General features: G+C 40.9%; 1 protein-coding gene across 2 annotated transcripts; it reads left to right on the plus strand.

Moving 5' to 3' along the window:
- Nucleotides 1–10,259: 10,259 nt before the first annotated feature.
- On the plus strand, nucleotides 10,260–17,245 carry LOC122324696 (solute carrier family 25 member 45). Of its 2 annotated transcripts, none has more exons than XM_043219307.1 (6): nucleotides 10,260–10,899; nucleotides 11,796–11,889; nucleotides 11,987–12,058; nucleotides 13,280–13,468; nucleotides 13,563–13,803; nucleotides 14,961–17,245. In XM_043219307.1, exons 4-6 carry the CDS (start codon nucleotides 13,301–13,303, stop codon nucleotides 15,242–15,244), a joined length of 693 nt encoding a protein of 230 aa, XP_043075242.1. In that variant the 5' UTR covers nucleotides 10,260–10,899; nucleotides 11,796–11,889; nucleotides 11,987–12,058; nucleotides 13,280–13,300; the 3' UTR covers nucleotides 15,245–17,245. The 2 variants fall into 2 exon arrangements, with proteins under 2 accessions (XP_043075242.1, XP_043075241.1); XM_043219306.1 differs by having other exon boundaries at nucleotides 11,846–11,889.
- Nucleotides 17,246–17,256: the final 11 nt, after the last annotated feature.

Genomic DNA, 17,256 nt, shown 5'->3' on the forward strand with positions numbered 1-17,256 from the left:
CCAAAGACGTGACATATCGCCCCTCCCGGAAGGTGCGTCCTCGCACTGAAGAGACAAAACAAAAACGGGAGCTTGGGAGGAGGTTCTGGTGGAGGATGGCCCCCAGGAGGAGGTAAGAAGAAGGAGTTACAGGGAGGTGCAGACAGGAAGAGATCCAGAGCCTCAATTAAAATTTGTATACATGTAATATATGCACATGTATGCAAGTATGAAACCAAATAAATATATTGTACAGTTCGCAGCTTTCTTATTTACAGAGTTTCTGATACTGTCAATATAAATGCATATTTCAGTCAACAAATCCACAAAGTAGTTTTTTATTAGTAAACGTACACTTATGAATATATTGGCGGATCAATCAGTCAATCAAACATTTTTATTTATATAGCGCTTTTAACAACACAGGTTGCATCAAAGCACTGTACAGTATAAGGTAGAAGAGTACAATGACAGGGATGTATAATGACGAGAGTGACCAATTTCTTATTAAATGCAGAGACGCTCTCTGTAATCAATTCGACGTTAAATCACTAGAAGTTAAGTGTCCCCAACAAAGCAAGCCAGAGGCGACAGCGGCAAGGAAACAAAACCCCATGCATACAGAATGGAGAAAAAAAAACCTTGGGAGAAACCAGACTCAGTTGGGGTTCAAGTTCAAGTTCAATTTTAAACGCAGCTGTGTCAGATAGTGTAAATGAAGTGTGTGTGTGTGTGTGCATCAGGATCTGGTGATCCACGTGCGCATCTAGGTTTTCTGGTCTCTGATGAACATAATCTCTGTGTGCTGATCCACCATCTAGTCTGGATACAAACTGTGAAAACAGATTGAGAAAGAGACAGGACTAATATTAGCGTAGATGCCATTCTTTTTACGATGTCACAAGTACATCGTATTTTAGGAGTAGTGTTCCCGGTTCCAGCAAATCTAAATCCTAAAAAATCCTTTAACGGATTTGAATAATAAAAAAAGTATGTTGGGGTGTTATGTGTAGGCTAAGTTAAAAGATGTGTCTTTAATCTAGATTTAAACTGGCAGAGTGTGTCTGCTTCCCGAACAGAGTTAGGAGATTGTTCCAGAGTTTAGGTGCTAGATAGGAAAAGGATCTGCCGCCATGCAGTTGATTTTGATATTCTACGTATTATCAAATGGCCAGACTTTTGAGAACGCAGCGGACGTGCAGGACTATAATGTGATAAGAGCTCGCTCAAGTATTGAGGAGCTAAACCATTCAGGGCTTTATAGGTAATTAATAAGATTTTAAAATCTATTCGATGTTTGATAGGGAGCCAGTGCAGTGTTGACAGAACCGGGCTAATATGATCATACTTCCTAGTTCTAGTAAGAACTCTGGCTGCTGCGTTTTGGACTAGCTGAAGTTTGTTTATTAAGCGTGCAGAACAACCACCCAATTAAGCATTACAATAATCTAACCTCAAGGTCATAAACGCATGAATTAGAGGTTGAAAGCATAGGTCGTAATTTAGATATATTTTTAAAATGGAAAAAAACACATTTTTACAGATGCTAGAAACATGGTTTTGAAGGAAAGATTGCTGTCCAACAGCACACCTAGGTTCCTAACTGATGATGAAGAATTAACAGAGCAGCCATCAAGTGTTAGACTGTGTTCTAGATTATTATGTGTGGGGTTTTTAGGTCCAATTATTAGCACCTCTGTTTTTTCAGAATTTAGCATTAGGAAGTTACTCATCATCCAGTTTTTTTATATCGACTATGCATTCTGTTAGATTCTCAAGTTGGTGTGTATGACCAGGCTGCGCTGAAATATAGAGCTGAGTATCATCAGCATAGCAGTGAAAGCTCACACCATGACTCCTGATAATATCTCCCAGAGGTAACATGTACAGGTTGAAAAAGTAACGGTCCTAGCACTGAGCCTTGAGGAACTCCATATTTCACTTTTGAGCGATATGATACCTCCTCATTTAATGCTACAAACTGATAGCGGTCAGATAGATATGATTTAAACCATGCTAAGGCGCTTCCTCTAATGCACTAATAACGAGATAAAACCACGATCCGATGATAGAAGCAGGTCATTAGTAACTCTAATGAGAGCAGTCTCAGTACTATGGTACGGTCTAAAACCTGATTGGAAATCCTCGCAGACACCATTTTTTCTAAAAAGGAATAGAGTTGTGAGGATACTACCTTTCTAGTATCTTTGACAGAAAAGGGAGATTAGAGATTGATCTGTAAATTACTAAGTCTTTGGGATCAAGATGTGCTTTCTTAATAAGAGGCTTAACTACAGCCAGTTTGAAGGTTTTGGGAACATATCCTAATGACAATGATGTATTAATAATGGTCAAAATGGGATCTATGACTTCAGGAAGCAAACCTTCTAATAGTTTAGATGGAATAGGGTCTAACATACATGTTGCTGGTTTAGATGATTTAACAAGTTTGTACAAGTCTTCTTCTCCTATAGTAGAGGGAGTGTAATTTTTCCTCAGGGGACCGAACGCTCACTATCTGATGTGAAACTGTAGTTGACGGCTGCATAGTTACAATTTTATCTCTGATGGTATCAATCTTAGGGATAAAGAAATTCATGAACTCATTGCAGCTATACTCTTGCAAAAAATTAGCACCTGTTGACGCTTTCGTTAATTTAGTTACTGTACTGAATAAATACCGGGGTTTTGTTTGTTTTCTTCTAAAAGGGATGCAATTTTTAATGCTTTTCTCTATGACAGAATACTCTCCCTTGAGGCAATGAAATACTACTAATTTAGTTTTTCTCCACCTGCGCTCCATTTTCCGGGCTGCTCTCTTTAGGGTCCGTGTGTTTTCATTATACCATGGAGTCAGATTGTTTTCTTCCATCTTTAAGTGCAAAGGAGCAACTGTATCTAAATTGTTGGAAAAAGAGTGCATAGTTTGTAATATCAAGTTTTTGCGTCGTATTGGATGTGCTAAGGAATTGAGAAGTCAGGAAGATTACATAGAAAGCTTTCTTTTGTGGTGGATCCATCGACGGCGTGTGGCAAGGGTGGGAGGGTGATAGGTTGAGGTTGAGGGCACGCTCACACCGCGCTCCCCTACCTAGTGTCCTGTTAGCCAACGTCCAGTCTCTGGAAAACAAGCTCGATGACCTCAGGGCAAGGATCAAGTTCCAGAGAGACATTCGGGACTGCAACCTCCTCTGCTTCACCGAGACATGGCTGAACCCAGCGGTACCGGACCACGCCATACAACCGGCCGAGTTTTTCTCCGTTTACCGCATGGACAGAACAATGGAGTCGGGAAGAGACGGGAGGTGGAGTGTGTCTGATGGTGAACAACACCGCTGGTGCGACAGCGCGCGTTGTTCTTCTCTCACGCTCCTGCACACCAAACCTGGAACTTCTGACCATCAAATGTCGCCTTTCTATCTTCCACGGGAATTCAGCTCGGTCATAGTCAGCGCCGTTTATATTCCACCTCAAGCGGACACGGACGCTGCAATATGGGATTTACACGACCACCTCACAACACACCAGTCACAACACCGGGACGCCGCACTCATTGTGCTGGGGGATTTTAACAGTGCAAACCTCAAGCGCGCACTGCCGAACTTTCACCAGCACATCACCTGCCCCACCAGGGGCGAAAGGACACTGGATCACTGTTACACACCCTTCAGAGACAGCTACAAGGCAAAATCATGCCCACCGTTTGGTAAATCGGACCATGCCGCCATTTTCCTCGTACCTGTTTACAAACAGAGGCTGAAACAGGAAGCCCCGGTACAGAGGGAGGTGTCACGCTGGACTGACCATTCGGTGGCCGCTCTGCAGGACGCTGGATGACGCAGACTGGGCCATGTTCAGGTGTAGCTCCGAGGACGCCAACGCGTGTTCACGGAAGCGGTGGTGGGATTCATCGAAAACTAGCGGATGACACGGAGAAAACCGTCATCAGGACGTTTCCCAACCAGAAGCCGTGGGTAGACAAAACTATCCGCGACTCTCTGAGATCCCGCTCCGCAGCCTATAATACGGGGATTGTCAACGGGGATATGTCTGAATACAAGGCTGCGCATGCACGGCGTGCACAGAGCGGTAAAGGAGGCAAAGAGGCGCTACGGGAGGAAACTTGAGTCACAGTTTCAACACAGTGACTCTAGGAGCCTTTGGCAGGGACTGAGAAACATCACGGACTATAAAACGCCAACCTCCAGAGTGGAGAGCGCGGATGCTTCTCTGGCAGACGAGCTAAACACCTTTTATGCTCGTTTCGAGGCTGCAGCTAATCACGCTAATCACGCTAGCGCCGCTAGCGGCATGATGAACAGCACGCACGGCCGAGAGAGCCGGAGAGGAAATCGCGTTCACCATTTCGGAGCACGACGTAAGGAGGGCATTCAGGAGAGTGAACACCAGGAAGGCAGCAGGACCTGACGGCATCACAGGTCGGGTTCTGAGAGCCTGTGCTGACCAGCTAGCACCGGTGTTCACTGAGATATTTAATCTCTCCCTGAAACAGTCTGTAGTCCCCTCGTGTTTCAAAGAGTCCATCATTGTTCCTGTGCCGAAGAAACCTCAACCATCTTGCCTTAATGATTACCGCCCTGTAGCTCTGACGTCTGTAGTGATGAAGTGCTTCGAGAGACTCGTCAGAGACTTCATCACCGCATCACTACCGGACACACTCGACCCACTACAGTTTGCTTACCGCCAAAACCGGTCTACGGAGGATGCCATCACACACCTCCTCCACACAACCACAAGCCACCTGGATTTTAGGAAAGGGAACTATGTGAAAATGCTGTTCGTGGACTATAGTTCAGCGTTCAACACCATAGTTCCCTCCACGCTCACCTCGAAGTTGGAGGTCCTGGGACTCAGCCCATCCCTGCGTCACTGGATCACCAACTTCCTGACCGACAGACCACAAGCCGTACGGATGGGAAAACACACCTCATCCTCCCTCACTCTCAGCACTGGAGCCCCTCAGGGTTGTGTTCTGAGCCCCCTGCTGTACTCGCTGTACACACATGACTGTGTGGCCACTACAAACTCCACCACCATCATTAAATTTGCTGACGACACTGTCGTGGTGGGCCTGATCGCCAACAACGATGAGATGACCTACCTTCAGGAGATCAACAACCTGGAGAGATGGTGTCAGGAGAACAATCTTCTCCTGAACGTCAGCAAAACAAAGGAGTTAATAGTGGACTTCAGCACGAAGCAGGTGCGCTCTTACCATCCCATCAAGATCGACGGGACCCCAGTGGAGAGAGTGGACAGTTTCCGGTACCTGGGTGTTCACATCACGCAGGACCTGTCTTGGTCCTGTCACATCAACACCCTGGTGAAGAAGGCCCGGCAGCGTCTATACCATCTGAGGCGCTTAAGGGACTTCAGACTCCCATCTCAGGTGCTCAGGAACTTTTACACCTGCACCATCGAGAGTGTCCTGACGGGAAACATCACCTCCTGGTTTGGAAACAGCACCATGCAGGACAGGCGAGCCCTTCAGAGGGTGGTGCGGTCAGCTGAGCGCACCATCCGCACTGAGCTCCCTGTGCTGCAGCACATCTACAACAAGCGGTGCTGTACCAGGGCCAGGAAGATCGTGGAAGACCTCAGCCATCCCAACAATGGACTCTTTTCTCTGCTGCGTTCAGGAAAGCTTTCTGTTCCCTGAAGGCAAACACAGAGAGAATGAGGAGGAGCTTCTTCCATGCAGGCCATTCGGAGTCTGAACCAGAGAACACCCAGCACCTAAATACCGGAATTCCCATGTTCACCCCTCTTTCCCCAGATACTCGCCACTTACATTTGGACAATTGCACTAGCCACTTTGCACTGGACATTGCACAGCCACTTTACACTTACACTTTACACTTTATATCTTATACTTTATATTTATATTCTATTTTATTTTATTTTTTTATATTCTACTTTGCACACTTCTTTTTATATATATTTCTTATATTTTATATTTATATATACATTTAAATTTGTTTCTATTTTGATGCTGGACGGTTGTAAAGAACATTTCACTGCATGTCGTACCATGTATGTATGTGTATGTGACAAATAAAATTTGAATTTGAATTTGAATTTGAATAAAAGTTGCATCATAGACACTGGTGGCGGCGTTGGCTGCGCGGGCACTGGAGTGAGCTTCTGGGGAACAGTCTCTAGGGGCGCCCTTGAGGCAGGTATTCAGGACGGCTGAACGGGAACAGGAACTCTGGATACAGGGAGGTGCCCAGTCTAAGTCCAGGTCGACATCATCCAGCAGCCCCAGGTGGATAATCAGCTCATCGTCAGCCGATGTGCAGTGGGCGGAGCTCCACTCGGCTGTCTCCACCGTGGCGAGCTCTGTTGCCGGCTCACGCACCTGGTCTGTCGCAGTCGGCTCGGGTCCGTGGCGCTCCACGGCTCGGTCGCTCTCTTCGGCGATGGCTCCGTGGTCGTGCCAGACTCCGCCATCGGTGGTCTCAGGCTTTGCTCGCGACGCGGAGATGATGGGCTGGGCTCTGGATCTGGAGTGGGGCTGGTGTCGTTGTCCACGGGCTGAACAGTCATAGGCGAATTGCACAACGCCAGCACCCACTCTCTCGAGGCCGTCCCGGACAGCTTCGCTCGTGTGGAAGCGTTTAATCCTCGGAAGTGGATCTAGCAGAGGAAGCTGTCCGGGTAGCGCGAATCGTTCGCGAGAATGAGGAAGATCTCCGTATAACCTCGAGAGAGAGCGATCCTCCTGCTCCAGCAGCATGAGGAAGTTCGGCCATTATAGGGGTAATCCATGACAAAAAAAAAAAAAAAAAAAAAAAAAAGAAAATACGCGCGACAATCGTACTGTCACGGGTGGGGTTTAGCGTAAGAGAGCACTTCGACAAGTAAAAAGACTAAACAGGCAGGCAGAACATTAGCCACACGTAAGGACCTTGATGATCGGACAAACGTGAACTCAAAACACAGGACTTAAATACACAAGGTAATCACTAAATTAACAAGACACGGCTGAAGAAATTAAAGACAATTAACTAGAAGAGAAGGTAGGGCACACAGAGCACATGGTACAAGACAAAAACGACAACAAAAGAGTCCAAAGACGTGACACAAGGACATGTGCATTATGAATGTAATTTTTGTAAAGATGTTTAGATTGTAAAATGTTAATACAATTCAAATGTGAAAATTATGCTGTATATTGTAGCGTGTAATCAATCTAAAATCTACTTATTCCCATAAACCATTCAACAAATAATTAAGAAATACAAAAAACATCCATGAATCCAGCACAACTAGACAACTACGTCTGTAGAATCATGACGTGAGGAGCGCAGCAGCTACATACGGGCATTCTTTTTTAGAATTCTTTGTTGGGAAGTTTGACGATTGTTGTGGTTGGTGCTATTGACGAGTTTCCATGGTGATCATTTCTTCGGTTATTGCATTTCGCCTTTTTTGACTACCTTTCGGATTTTTGATATTGATTCTCGGTTTTGACCCTTTTCCGTTTTGACGCTCGATTTTTGACTCGGTTTGGACTCCCGTTTTGACCCTTTTTCCGTTTTGACTGCCGGCTTCGGATTCGTTGTGAACCCGCACACTGAAGAACATCCTTTCCTGAAATGGGATCGGTTGGTGTTTTACCAGTGTGTGTGAGTATGCGCCCTGCACACAACAGATCACTAACAATTTAGCCTACGAATGCTGAATGTTCAGTAATAAACTTGTTGTGTTATTGAATTGTCATACATCGTTCGTCTATTATGATTAACAAACTGCATTCTGCATATTGGTGTTAGTGCAGGTGAAGAAACACAATGTTTTCTGACTATTAAAAGGCACACCTTCCTGATTTTTTTATTTTTCATTGCTGAACTTTTGTCTTGTGCAGGTGGAAACACCAAGGGCCGTGTTCGTGTGCCCCTCATCAGCCTGAGGAAGAGAGGACAGATGAGGCAGGGTCTTCCTCTGGTGTTCACACACGTAGTGGAGATTGTGGAGAAGCACGGTGAGTGTTTGACTGTGCTCCTCAGTGTTTGTCACTTGCACGTAGAGGTTGTGTGTGGGTCTTTGTAAAATGTGCGTGTGTGTTTAGGCCTAAGTGCCACCGGCCTGTTCAGAGTTAGCGGGTCACTAAAACGCTGCATGAAACTGAGGAAAACGTTTGATGAAGGAGGCTTTCCGAATTTGACGATTGGGATGTTTACACTTGGGCCTCCTTATTGAAAGTTTTCTCAGGGAATTGCCTGGCGGACTCATTCCAGAGTCACACAGGGCGCAGCTGCTGGAGGTGTTCAGGGTAAGAGAAGTTGAGGTGGTGACGAGTAAACGTGCTCGAGTAAGACACACAGATTTATCAGGTCCAACATCTTGCAGATTCAAAAAAAGGAAGAACTGAATCAGGCTCTGAGGACTGTGCTGAACAGCCTTCCAGAGGAACATTTTAATGTCCTCTGCTACCTAATGTTCTTCCTGTCCCGTGTTGCTGCTGAGAGTAATCTAAATTTGATGACATCTACAGATTTGTCAGTAGTTTTGGACCCAGCATCTTTTAGTAAGTGTTTGTGTGTATGCATTCAGCTAATATAGTTACAGAATAGCATAAAGGTGTCTAGAATTACCTGCACAAGTCTTCAGAACAGTATAAGACACAGAGACCAGTCATGAAATGAAGACGGGGTGTATGGTGTATTTAGTAAGGTGACATGTATTTGTTATTTGTACGTTGCAGCGTTCCTTCTGGCCCCACCATGTTTGAAGAACAGGGACAGTGTACTGCTTTGATAGAGCACCTGCTGGACAACCTGATCCACCTGCTGCCAAACATGTACCCTCATGCATCCACCAGTAACTCAGCAGTGAGTTTATACCACGTTATGAGGTCAAGTTTCAAATATATATCTAAGAGATTGAAAACGGTTGAAAATGTATTTGTGTGTTTAAGGACGATAGCAAATGGACTAATGAAGAGTGTGTCCCACAATTGCCGCTCTCAGAGACCAAGTACATGCTGAACACACACACACACTTGTGCGGATATATGCCGCTAAAAACCATTGTTAATTAAATGCATGCACAGATCACATACAACATGCACATATATGATGCTGAGTTTATTGTATGTCATTTATTGTAGTGTGTTTGTTAGTTTGTTTTCATGTTTGTTCTGTTTGTTTTTTTCCAGATTAAAGATGCCTAAAATTGGAAGACTTGGGCGACTAAGAAAAAGAATGAGAGGTTTTTGGAGAAATCTTTGCTCATGCACTTGCAGGTACGCAGTAGGTTGGTGAAAAGATCTGGTTTGGTGCCCATGTAACCTAGTAATGAAGAGTTTGGTCAGACTGAGTTTAAATAAGTTAAATGTTGAGTGACAAAACACAGATTTTTGATCTATTTCTTGTTCATTTTTATCACGTAGCAAATGACATGGAGAGTGAAGAGGCCACTTCAGGAATAGAGACCCAGAAGTAGGAGAGTAGAAGGTCACCAGAATGAGTGAGACACCAGGGCTAGTCGGGTCATGGCAAAACACCGGAGCAGGTGAAGGTGACCAAAAGACGCCAGGACCAGTGAGTGTCACCAAAAGACACCGGGGCCAGCGAGGGTCACAAAAAGACACCAGGGTCAGTGTGGGTCATCACAATACACCGGGGCAGGTGAGGGAGACCAGAAGACACAAGGGTCAGTGGGGGTCATCAAAAGACACCGGGGCCAGCGAGGGTCACCTCAAGACAACGGAGCCAGCGAGGGTCAATTTGAAGACAAACAAGAGAGATGCTCAATTAAAATTTGTCATCTTCAATGTATATAAATGATTGGTACACATTGTTTATTTTGTATGTCCATTCAGTCACAAGATATACATATATGCACATGTACTGTATGTATGAAACCAAATAAATATATTGTACAGTCCTTGCAGCTTTCTTATTTACAGAGTTTAATATAATATAAATGCATATTTCAGTCAACAGATCCACAAAATAGTTTTTTATTAGTAAATGTACACTTATGAATATATAATTTGGTCAATAGAATAAGTAAAAGAATTCATTACATTTTCCCATATAAGAGAGAAAATGTTTGAAACAACGAATATTCTTACTAATATATTAATATATCCCAAAATAAGTTTCCTCATATTCATTACAAAAATACAATTTGCATTTTACCTTCCTATTAACAATGACTGGATGACTGGATACAATCTATGAATAAGAAAATAAGAAATAAAGGTTTAAATCTTATCCGTGATTTATATATCTGTGGTTACATCCATACTTTTCTCCAGCAAATCAAATTTTCAGTGAGGCAAAATATCAGGCACAGTAACAATTTCTCTTTGTAAAACAGTACGAATGGCTCTATTATTACTAATTTCTAAAAATCAAAGTTCCCCAACATAAGCTAGAGTAGCATTTCAAGACATGATAAGCATGATAAATATCTGACAAGGTACATTATCACCAGCAGATGGTAGTAGAGCAGATCTTTGAGACCAAACATACTCTTAAAACCCCCTCTTTCTCTATTTACTTTTTAGCAACAGTAAGTTTAATCCAAAAATGCAAAATCGTTTTGTTGTTAAAAGGCCAGAGTCGTTGCAGTTTCTCTCGTGACAGTTCAGTTTATCGAAGCAAGATGATTTCTGCCCAAAGAGGACATCCTGCTTCGTCGTTAATTCCGAGTTTTTGCTTGAAAAATATTGTATAGAGTCGACTTTTCTATATGTGGTTTGCCGAGGTTCATGTATCAGTGCGCTGCGTCTGAACTTTGGTAACGTTAGCCGGCTAATTCGATAGTTTCTTACTGCACGCATAAAACACCTCGGACTAACTAAAGAAGAGTTTGTTTTTATCATTGGTTTATTTAATGAAAGTGCCATGCCGTTTGTCGAGTTCGTCGCAGGATGGATTTCAGGTAATTCTTTGTAATTTCGTTTTAGGAATTCCAAACTTGTCAGGTTGAAATAACAAGGGAAACATCTGCTGGTAGATCACTTTGAATCAGCTCGGTTTTATCAGCCATTAACTGAGAAGTTTTAGTACTAGTGACATTCTTTAGGACGCCCCTCATACCTCATACGTTTAAAATGAATACGTAAACGATGGTAGCCTATATTTCAAAAGCATTAAGACGATACAACAGAGCTGAAGAAGAAATCATGTAACTAATAGATTTCACCGTGTTTTGCCCAGTTGAAAACATACAATTTTTATCGCAAGATATCTGAAATGTTATTGTTATCTATCTATCTATCTATCTATCTATCTATCTATCTATCTATCTATCTATCTATCTATCATATATATATATATACATTTCTCTGAAAATAAATTAACTTCAGCTTAAGCCAGATTCAGCTTTCTTTTTTCAGGTTCATTTTTGGTGATATAAATAAAAATATCACCAAAATAAAAATAATGATCACAAAAGACACAAATAAAAATAAATCACAGCGTTAGGTAAACTTTCACCACTTCATCCCTCTGTAAAAACACTCAGACAGAAATAAACTGCCTTTTATTGGATTTAAAGATATGTTTTATGAAAAGTGACAGACACAAGTGTAATAAAAAATATTACTTAAATGTGTATTTTAGATTTTCTTTGGACTAGTCTTTAAAAAAAATAAATATGAAAATATGCATCACAAAATAAAAAAAAAAAATGAGCAGCGCATGAAAAAATGGTTTTATAGTAGTACTATACTATTACTAATTAATTTGCTCTCTTCACAAATGGTACAAATTATAAGAAATACAGTCATTGCTCTATTACTAAATCACTCTGTTATAAATATTTAATAATTTCAGACTGCAAACTGTTCAATGATTAACAAATGGTTAATCATGTGTGGTGTCAGGTGCTGTTGGTTTAGTTGTTGGACACCCTTTGGACACAGTAAAGGTGAGTTTCTTCGATAATAGATTTTCAGTATGTATAATTGGCTGGTTTTCATTCCCTGACACCACTAATGCAGTTGATGCCTTTCTTTTGCTCGTAGGTGCGCTTGCAGACCCAGGCTGTATATAGAGGAATATTTGATTGTGTGGTCAAAACATATACACATGAAGGAGTAAGTTATCAAAAACTACATTGTGCATAAATCTGCACTGTTAAACTTTTTTATCTTTTATTATTTAAAAAAAATACACAACTCAATATTCATTTGAGAATAAGAATTTAAAAAGAGAGGGGTGGTCTCAATCCGAAATAAATGTTTTCCTTCAATGCACATTGGCCACAATTAATCACACCCTTTTATTGAGTTGCATTTGCAAACTCCTTTTGCCAAGGTAATAGCTTAGAGATAACCTCTAATGCCTGATATGATTCGAAAACCCACCCTAAGGGTTTCCTTAGATCACTTTTTTCATTTCATCTGACCATAAAACACAGTTCTGTTTGTTCCAGTGGTGTCTAGCAAACTTTGTTTTTGAATGAGAGCACTTTCTTTTCACGGTGTTTTTCTTGAAAGCCAGAAAAAATGGGAAAATAATTTCATAATGTGATTTTACTTCAAATATGAATCATTTTGATCACAACTTCATACAATGTATACAAATGGAATCAATATTATGATGATGTAATGACAAATATAAACAGTTTAGAGGCACATTATGTCAGCGTGTAATGTAATATATACTTAAAATACAGTTTTATATACAAATATATACAAACCCTATTCGACGCTGTTGTTATTAAGTCACATATTCTTTACAAATTCGATTTACAAAATCACGCCGAAACACAATTAAGCTATGGAAACTTTAACAAAACCGCTTTAGCTCGAGCTGTTTTACAGACACAGGTTTAGCTCGTGTTTCTAGAGACACGGCTGAAAGTCTTAAATCTAAAAAGGGTCTTGAAGAATAGAAACTATATGATAAAGGGGAATAAAATGTTTAAACAGAGCAACTGGGAAAAAAGTTGGGGAATGCAGGTGTCTCTGCCGAGCCTGACATTCATTCAGGACCATAGCAACACACCATAATAAAAATAGCAAGGGATTTTATTTTGTCTAGTGGCATGCATTAAAAAGATATCAGGGCAGTGCCAAATAAGAAACTAAATGCTACTTTTAGAAGCTATTGAAAATTCATTTTTGCCATGTAGAGATAAATTATGTTTAAAATATAGCTATTTATAATAATATTTCAGAATATAATTGTATTTCTGATCAAATAAATGCAGACAAAAATGCTAATGGTTGCGAATGCATAGTCTCTGGCATATGTTTGATAGCAAGAATTTATTGCTTAATTGTTTTTCTTTTTTTTTTTGCTTTTTTCCCCAGTTCCGTGGATTTTTTAAAGGCATGTCATTTCCGGTCGTCTCCGTTGCTGTCAGCAATGCTGTGGCCTTTGGTTCATACAGTAATGCGCTGGATTACCTTACTCGGTCAGGTCACAGCTCCTCTGACCAAAGCAAGCAGTCGTCGCTCACTGCCGTGTTCACGGCCGGCTGTTTTTCAGGGTTAGCGCAGGCAAGTCTGGGCATCGCACCAGAAAAGTCCAAAACAATCTAAAGCAACGCATTGCATGCCACTGGGTTGTTCTAATTTGATCCGCTCTTCGCAGTTGTTTGTTACAGCTCCGATAGACCTGGTTAAAGTGCGTCTGCAGAACCAGACGAAGTCAGGTGGGAATAAATACAGAGGTCCCATACATTGCATCGCTGTGATCTTAAGAGAGGACGGGGTGAAAGGCCTTTTCAGAGGGATCTGGGCTCTTGCTCTGCGCGACGTGCCATGTTTTGGAGTTTACTTCCTGCCGTACGAGCTGATCTGCAGGATGCTGACTGAGAAAGGGAAGCAACCAGGTAATTGTGCATGAATAAATATCTGAAATAATCTGAAATATATGATAACACTTTATGACAATGTCCCATTAGGTTATGTTAAATAATTCATAATATGGGTCTTGGAGGCACCCAAACACATTTAAATAAAATAAAAACATTTAAAATGGGTTTTAAAAATGTATTCATTTTAATTTGGCCTTTAATAAAGTGGCTTATATGTAGTATCATATATTACATTTTTAAGCTTGTAGTTGATGATGGTGATGATATTACATTTAAAATGTTGCATATTTAATTTTAATGATTCAAAATTCTTTTCAAAAATATGAATTTAGATTTACAGTACATTCATAATAGAATATTTTATCTTATGTTGTTTATTTTTATGTATTAAATGTATAGCATATTATATATATATTAGTATCTTTGTAGTATCATACAGTGCCTTTGCAAAAGTATTCATACACACTTTTGGAAATTTGCAAATAAGCACCTAAAACAAATTAATTCTCTGCTCTGATGAACCTCAATTTCTAAGGATCATATTTGAAGGAAACCAGCTCTGCTCATCACCTGCAAACATCCCAAAAATAAAGTGTGCTGGTAGCAGCCTCATGCTGTGGGGCTGTTTTTCAACACCAGGGATTAAAGAATTTATCAGAGTAGAAGGAGTACTCAGTGCAGCACAATATAGAGATAGCCTTCATTCAGATACTCAGACTTTGCAGAAGGTTCACATTTTAATAGGACAATGACCCCAAGCACACATAGACAACTCTGTGAACGTCCTTGAGTGGCCCAGCCACAGCCTGGAAAAAAAACCCTATCAATTATTTTGGAGAAGCCTGAACATGTACATCTTCCCCCACCTGACAGAGCTTCAGAGTTGAAACTTGAGAAGACTGGCAGATAATTGCCAAATTGACGATGAGAAAGCCTTGAGGGTGTAAAGATGCTTCAGCTAAATATTTAGGTAAGTTTTTGCTTTGGCAGTATGGATTATATTGATGTAGGGCGATGTGAAAAAATAGGGGTATGAATACTTTTGCAAATCACTGAATTATTACATAGAACATACATAGAATTTACTCATTCATTAGGACTAATTATTTACTAAATAGTTAGCAAAATGCATGTTCTGATAAAGCAAGTGGTAAGCAAAATGTGGTCTTCAGGTAACACTGCTGTGCTGGTGGCTGGTGGCGTTGCTGGTGTGGTCACATGGGCCTGTGCCACCCCCATGGATGTGGTGAAGGCTCGACTGCAGATGTGTGGCGGCGGCGGTCGCATGTACAGCGGTGTGCTGAACTGCATTACTGTAAGCGTGCGTGAGGAGGGCATGCGGGTTTTCTTCAAAGGCCTTCTTCTGAACAGCGTGAGAGCGTTCCCTGTGAACGCTGTAACCTTCCTCAGCTACGAGATGCTGCTGAGAGCCATGACCGACTCCTCCCAGAACTGAGGGGTTGGCCGCAGGATGATGATGATTTTTGCAAGCCAAAATGAGTTCACAAATTAGCATTTTCAATCAGTTCCATCATTCTTTCCTCTTTTTTTTGTTAAATGGCTGAAATAAGGTCTGTGGTGAACACAAGCTATCTTCACAGTTTATTCTAGGCCGTAAAATACATCAGTAGTCGTTTCCATCCACAGAATGTGAACACTTGTGCTCAAAACTGGAATATTGTATAAAATAAGAGAACCACCGAATATAATAATTTTCATTTATGATGAATTACTTGCGCCTCAAAGCGAGCACACGAAATGCCATAAATGCGGTCATTGCTTTCAGACGTGGATGTCTAATGTTTGGGAACAAGGTTGTGTAAAAAAAAAAAAAAAAAAAAAAAAATTGATGATTGATTTACTCAGACTTTAGTGACAAAATCAACATTTCAATCTGAAGGTCAGTGATGGTAACACGTTTGTAGTTCATTTATAGCCTGCGTTTGTATATATAGCTTCAAGGCTTTCAAATTTATAGACTGAAGAAGCCTTCGTTGGCTACAGATCTTACAATATTTTTTGCAGTAATCCAAAAGCCAATGGGAAAATCCTACAGATTCAGAATGATGCGAACTGATGAGTCGGCCTGCAAAAACTCCGTTAGTACCTATAAATAAGCTCTGTGCCGATTTTGATACGTCCAGTGACTGGAATAGGAGTCTTTTCTTCATGTTTTGCACACCGATTCTCTTGGTGACTGTTTCCGTAGGCTGCATTATTCATTACGCTAAAAGCTAGCGACCAGACGGTGTCGTATTTTTATTAGTTGTAGCAACATAGCCCTTTTACTGACGCTCAGCAAAATCCTGCCATTTCATGAGCGATCCACACCATCGTAAGTTTAAACGTGGGAGGAAAAGAGGATCATATTATGGCTTTCAAACGATATTAACATGCTGGGATATTTGAAAACGGATGCTTTTGAACGTTAGCGTCACTCACATCCAGCTTCATATCTGTGGGTTTTAATAGACGGAAGGTTTGTTCGGTAACAAAAAAAAAAAAAAAAAAAAAAGTAACGACACGGTTGTATCGACAAATGCATTTCTATAGGAGTTTTGTTAACACTATCTGGAAAGTTTAGGGTTGGATGTGGAGTAGGGCATATTTCCAACATTATGGAGCATTATAATGTGCCGCGGTATTGAACCTGTGTTTTAGCGTCACTCAGTGGACATTTCTCTTTGAAACTGCACGTAAAAACAGTGTTGCACAAAAAGTGCGCAGAGGTACATATTTTTATGAGAGCAGGTTGTTTAATGTTCTTTATAAGCCTTTTATGTTTTTATGCTCACCCATGCTGCATCTATTTGATCAGAAATACAGTAAAAACTGTAACACTGTTAAAGTTTTACAGTTTATAACCGTTTCTGTAAATGCTGTGTTCTGAAAAGGTGATTTTTCACTGTCATGTGTCGTTCTAATATACTGATTTGCTGCTCAAGAAACATTTCTGATTGTTAACAAGTTGCGCTACGCTGTATATGCCGCCATTCATATATTTGAGGTCAGAAATGAATACTATTTAGCAAGTTTATAATGTTACAAATGCATTTTAGAATAGTTTCTCAAGGATCACGTGACATTGAACATTAGTCCTAAATCCTGTTTATATTTTTGTTGAGAAGTTAATGTGTTTTAACAAAAATACAAACTGCACACTTATAAATTTATACCCCAGGAATACTTTTGACTTGCGTTGTAAAGAATATTTTCATGTCTGTTCAACTTTTTTTATTATTCCAAATAGATCAGAACCTAGAACATTACGTAACATACATAAAGCGTTATGAATCACCTGCCTGGTTATTGTTACTAAGTTACTACAGGAGCCGGTTTCAACCACAGGAAGATACCGCTGTCATTAGTTTGACGATTATACTATATTGATTCTATGTTAAACACACTATTGCATCTAAATGTGCAGGTAACTAAGTAAAGCATTTATAGATTCAGGAAGTGGCTTAC

Source organism: Puntigrus tetrazona, chromosome 20 (genome assembly GCF_018831695.1).
Source record: "Puntigrus tetrazona isolate hp1 chromosome 20, ASM1883169v1, whole genome shotgun sequence".
Lineage (NCBI taxonomy): Eukaryota > Metazoa > Chordata > Actinopteri > Cypriniformes > Cyprinidae > Puntigrus > Puntigrus tetrazona.

What these genes read in the sequence shown, in the direction of transcription:
- LOC122324696 (XM_043219306.1), top strand. Translation starts at nt 10,863, where the DNA reads ATGCCGTTTGTCGAGTTCGTCGCAGGATGGATTTCAG. An exon ending in CGTCGCAGGATGGATTTCAG is followed by an intron (nt 10,900 to 11,845) that starts GTAATTCTTTGT and finishes GTGTGGTGTCAG; the next exon opens with GTGCTGTTGGTTTAGTTGTT. An exon ending in GTTTTTCAGGGTTAGCGCAG is followed by an intron (nt 13,469 to 13,562) that starts GCAAGTCTGGGC and finishes CGCTCTTCGCAG; the next exon opens with TTGTTTGTTACAGCTCCGAT.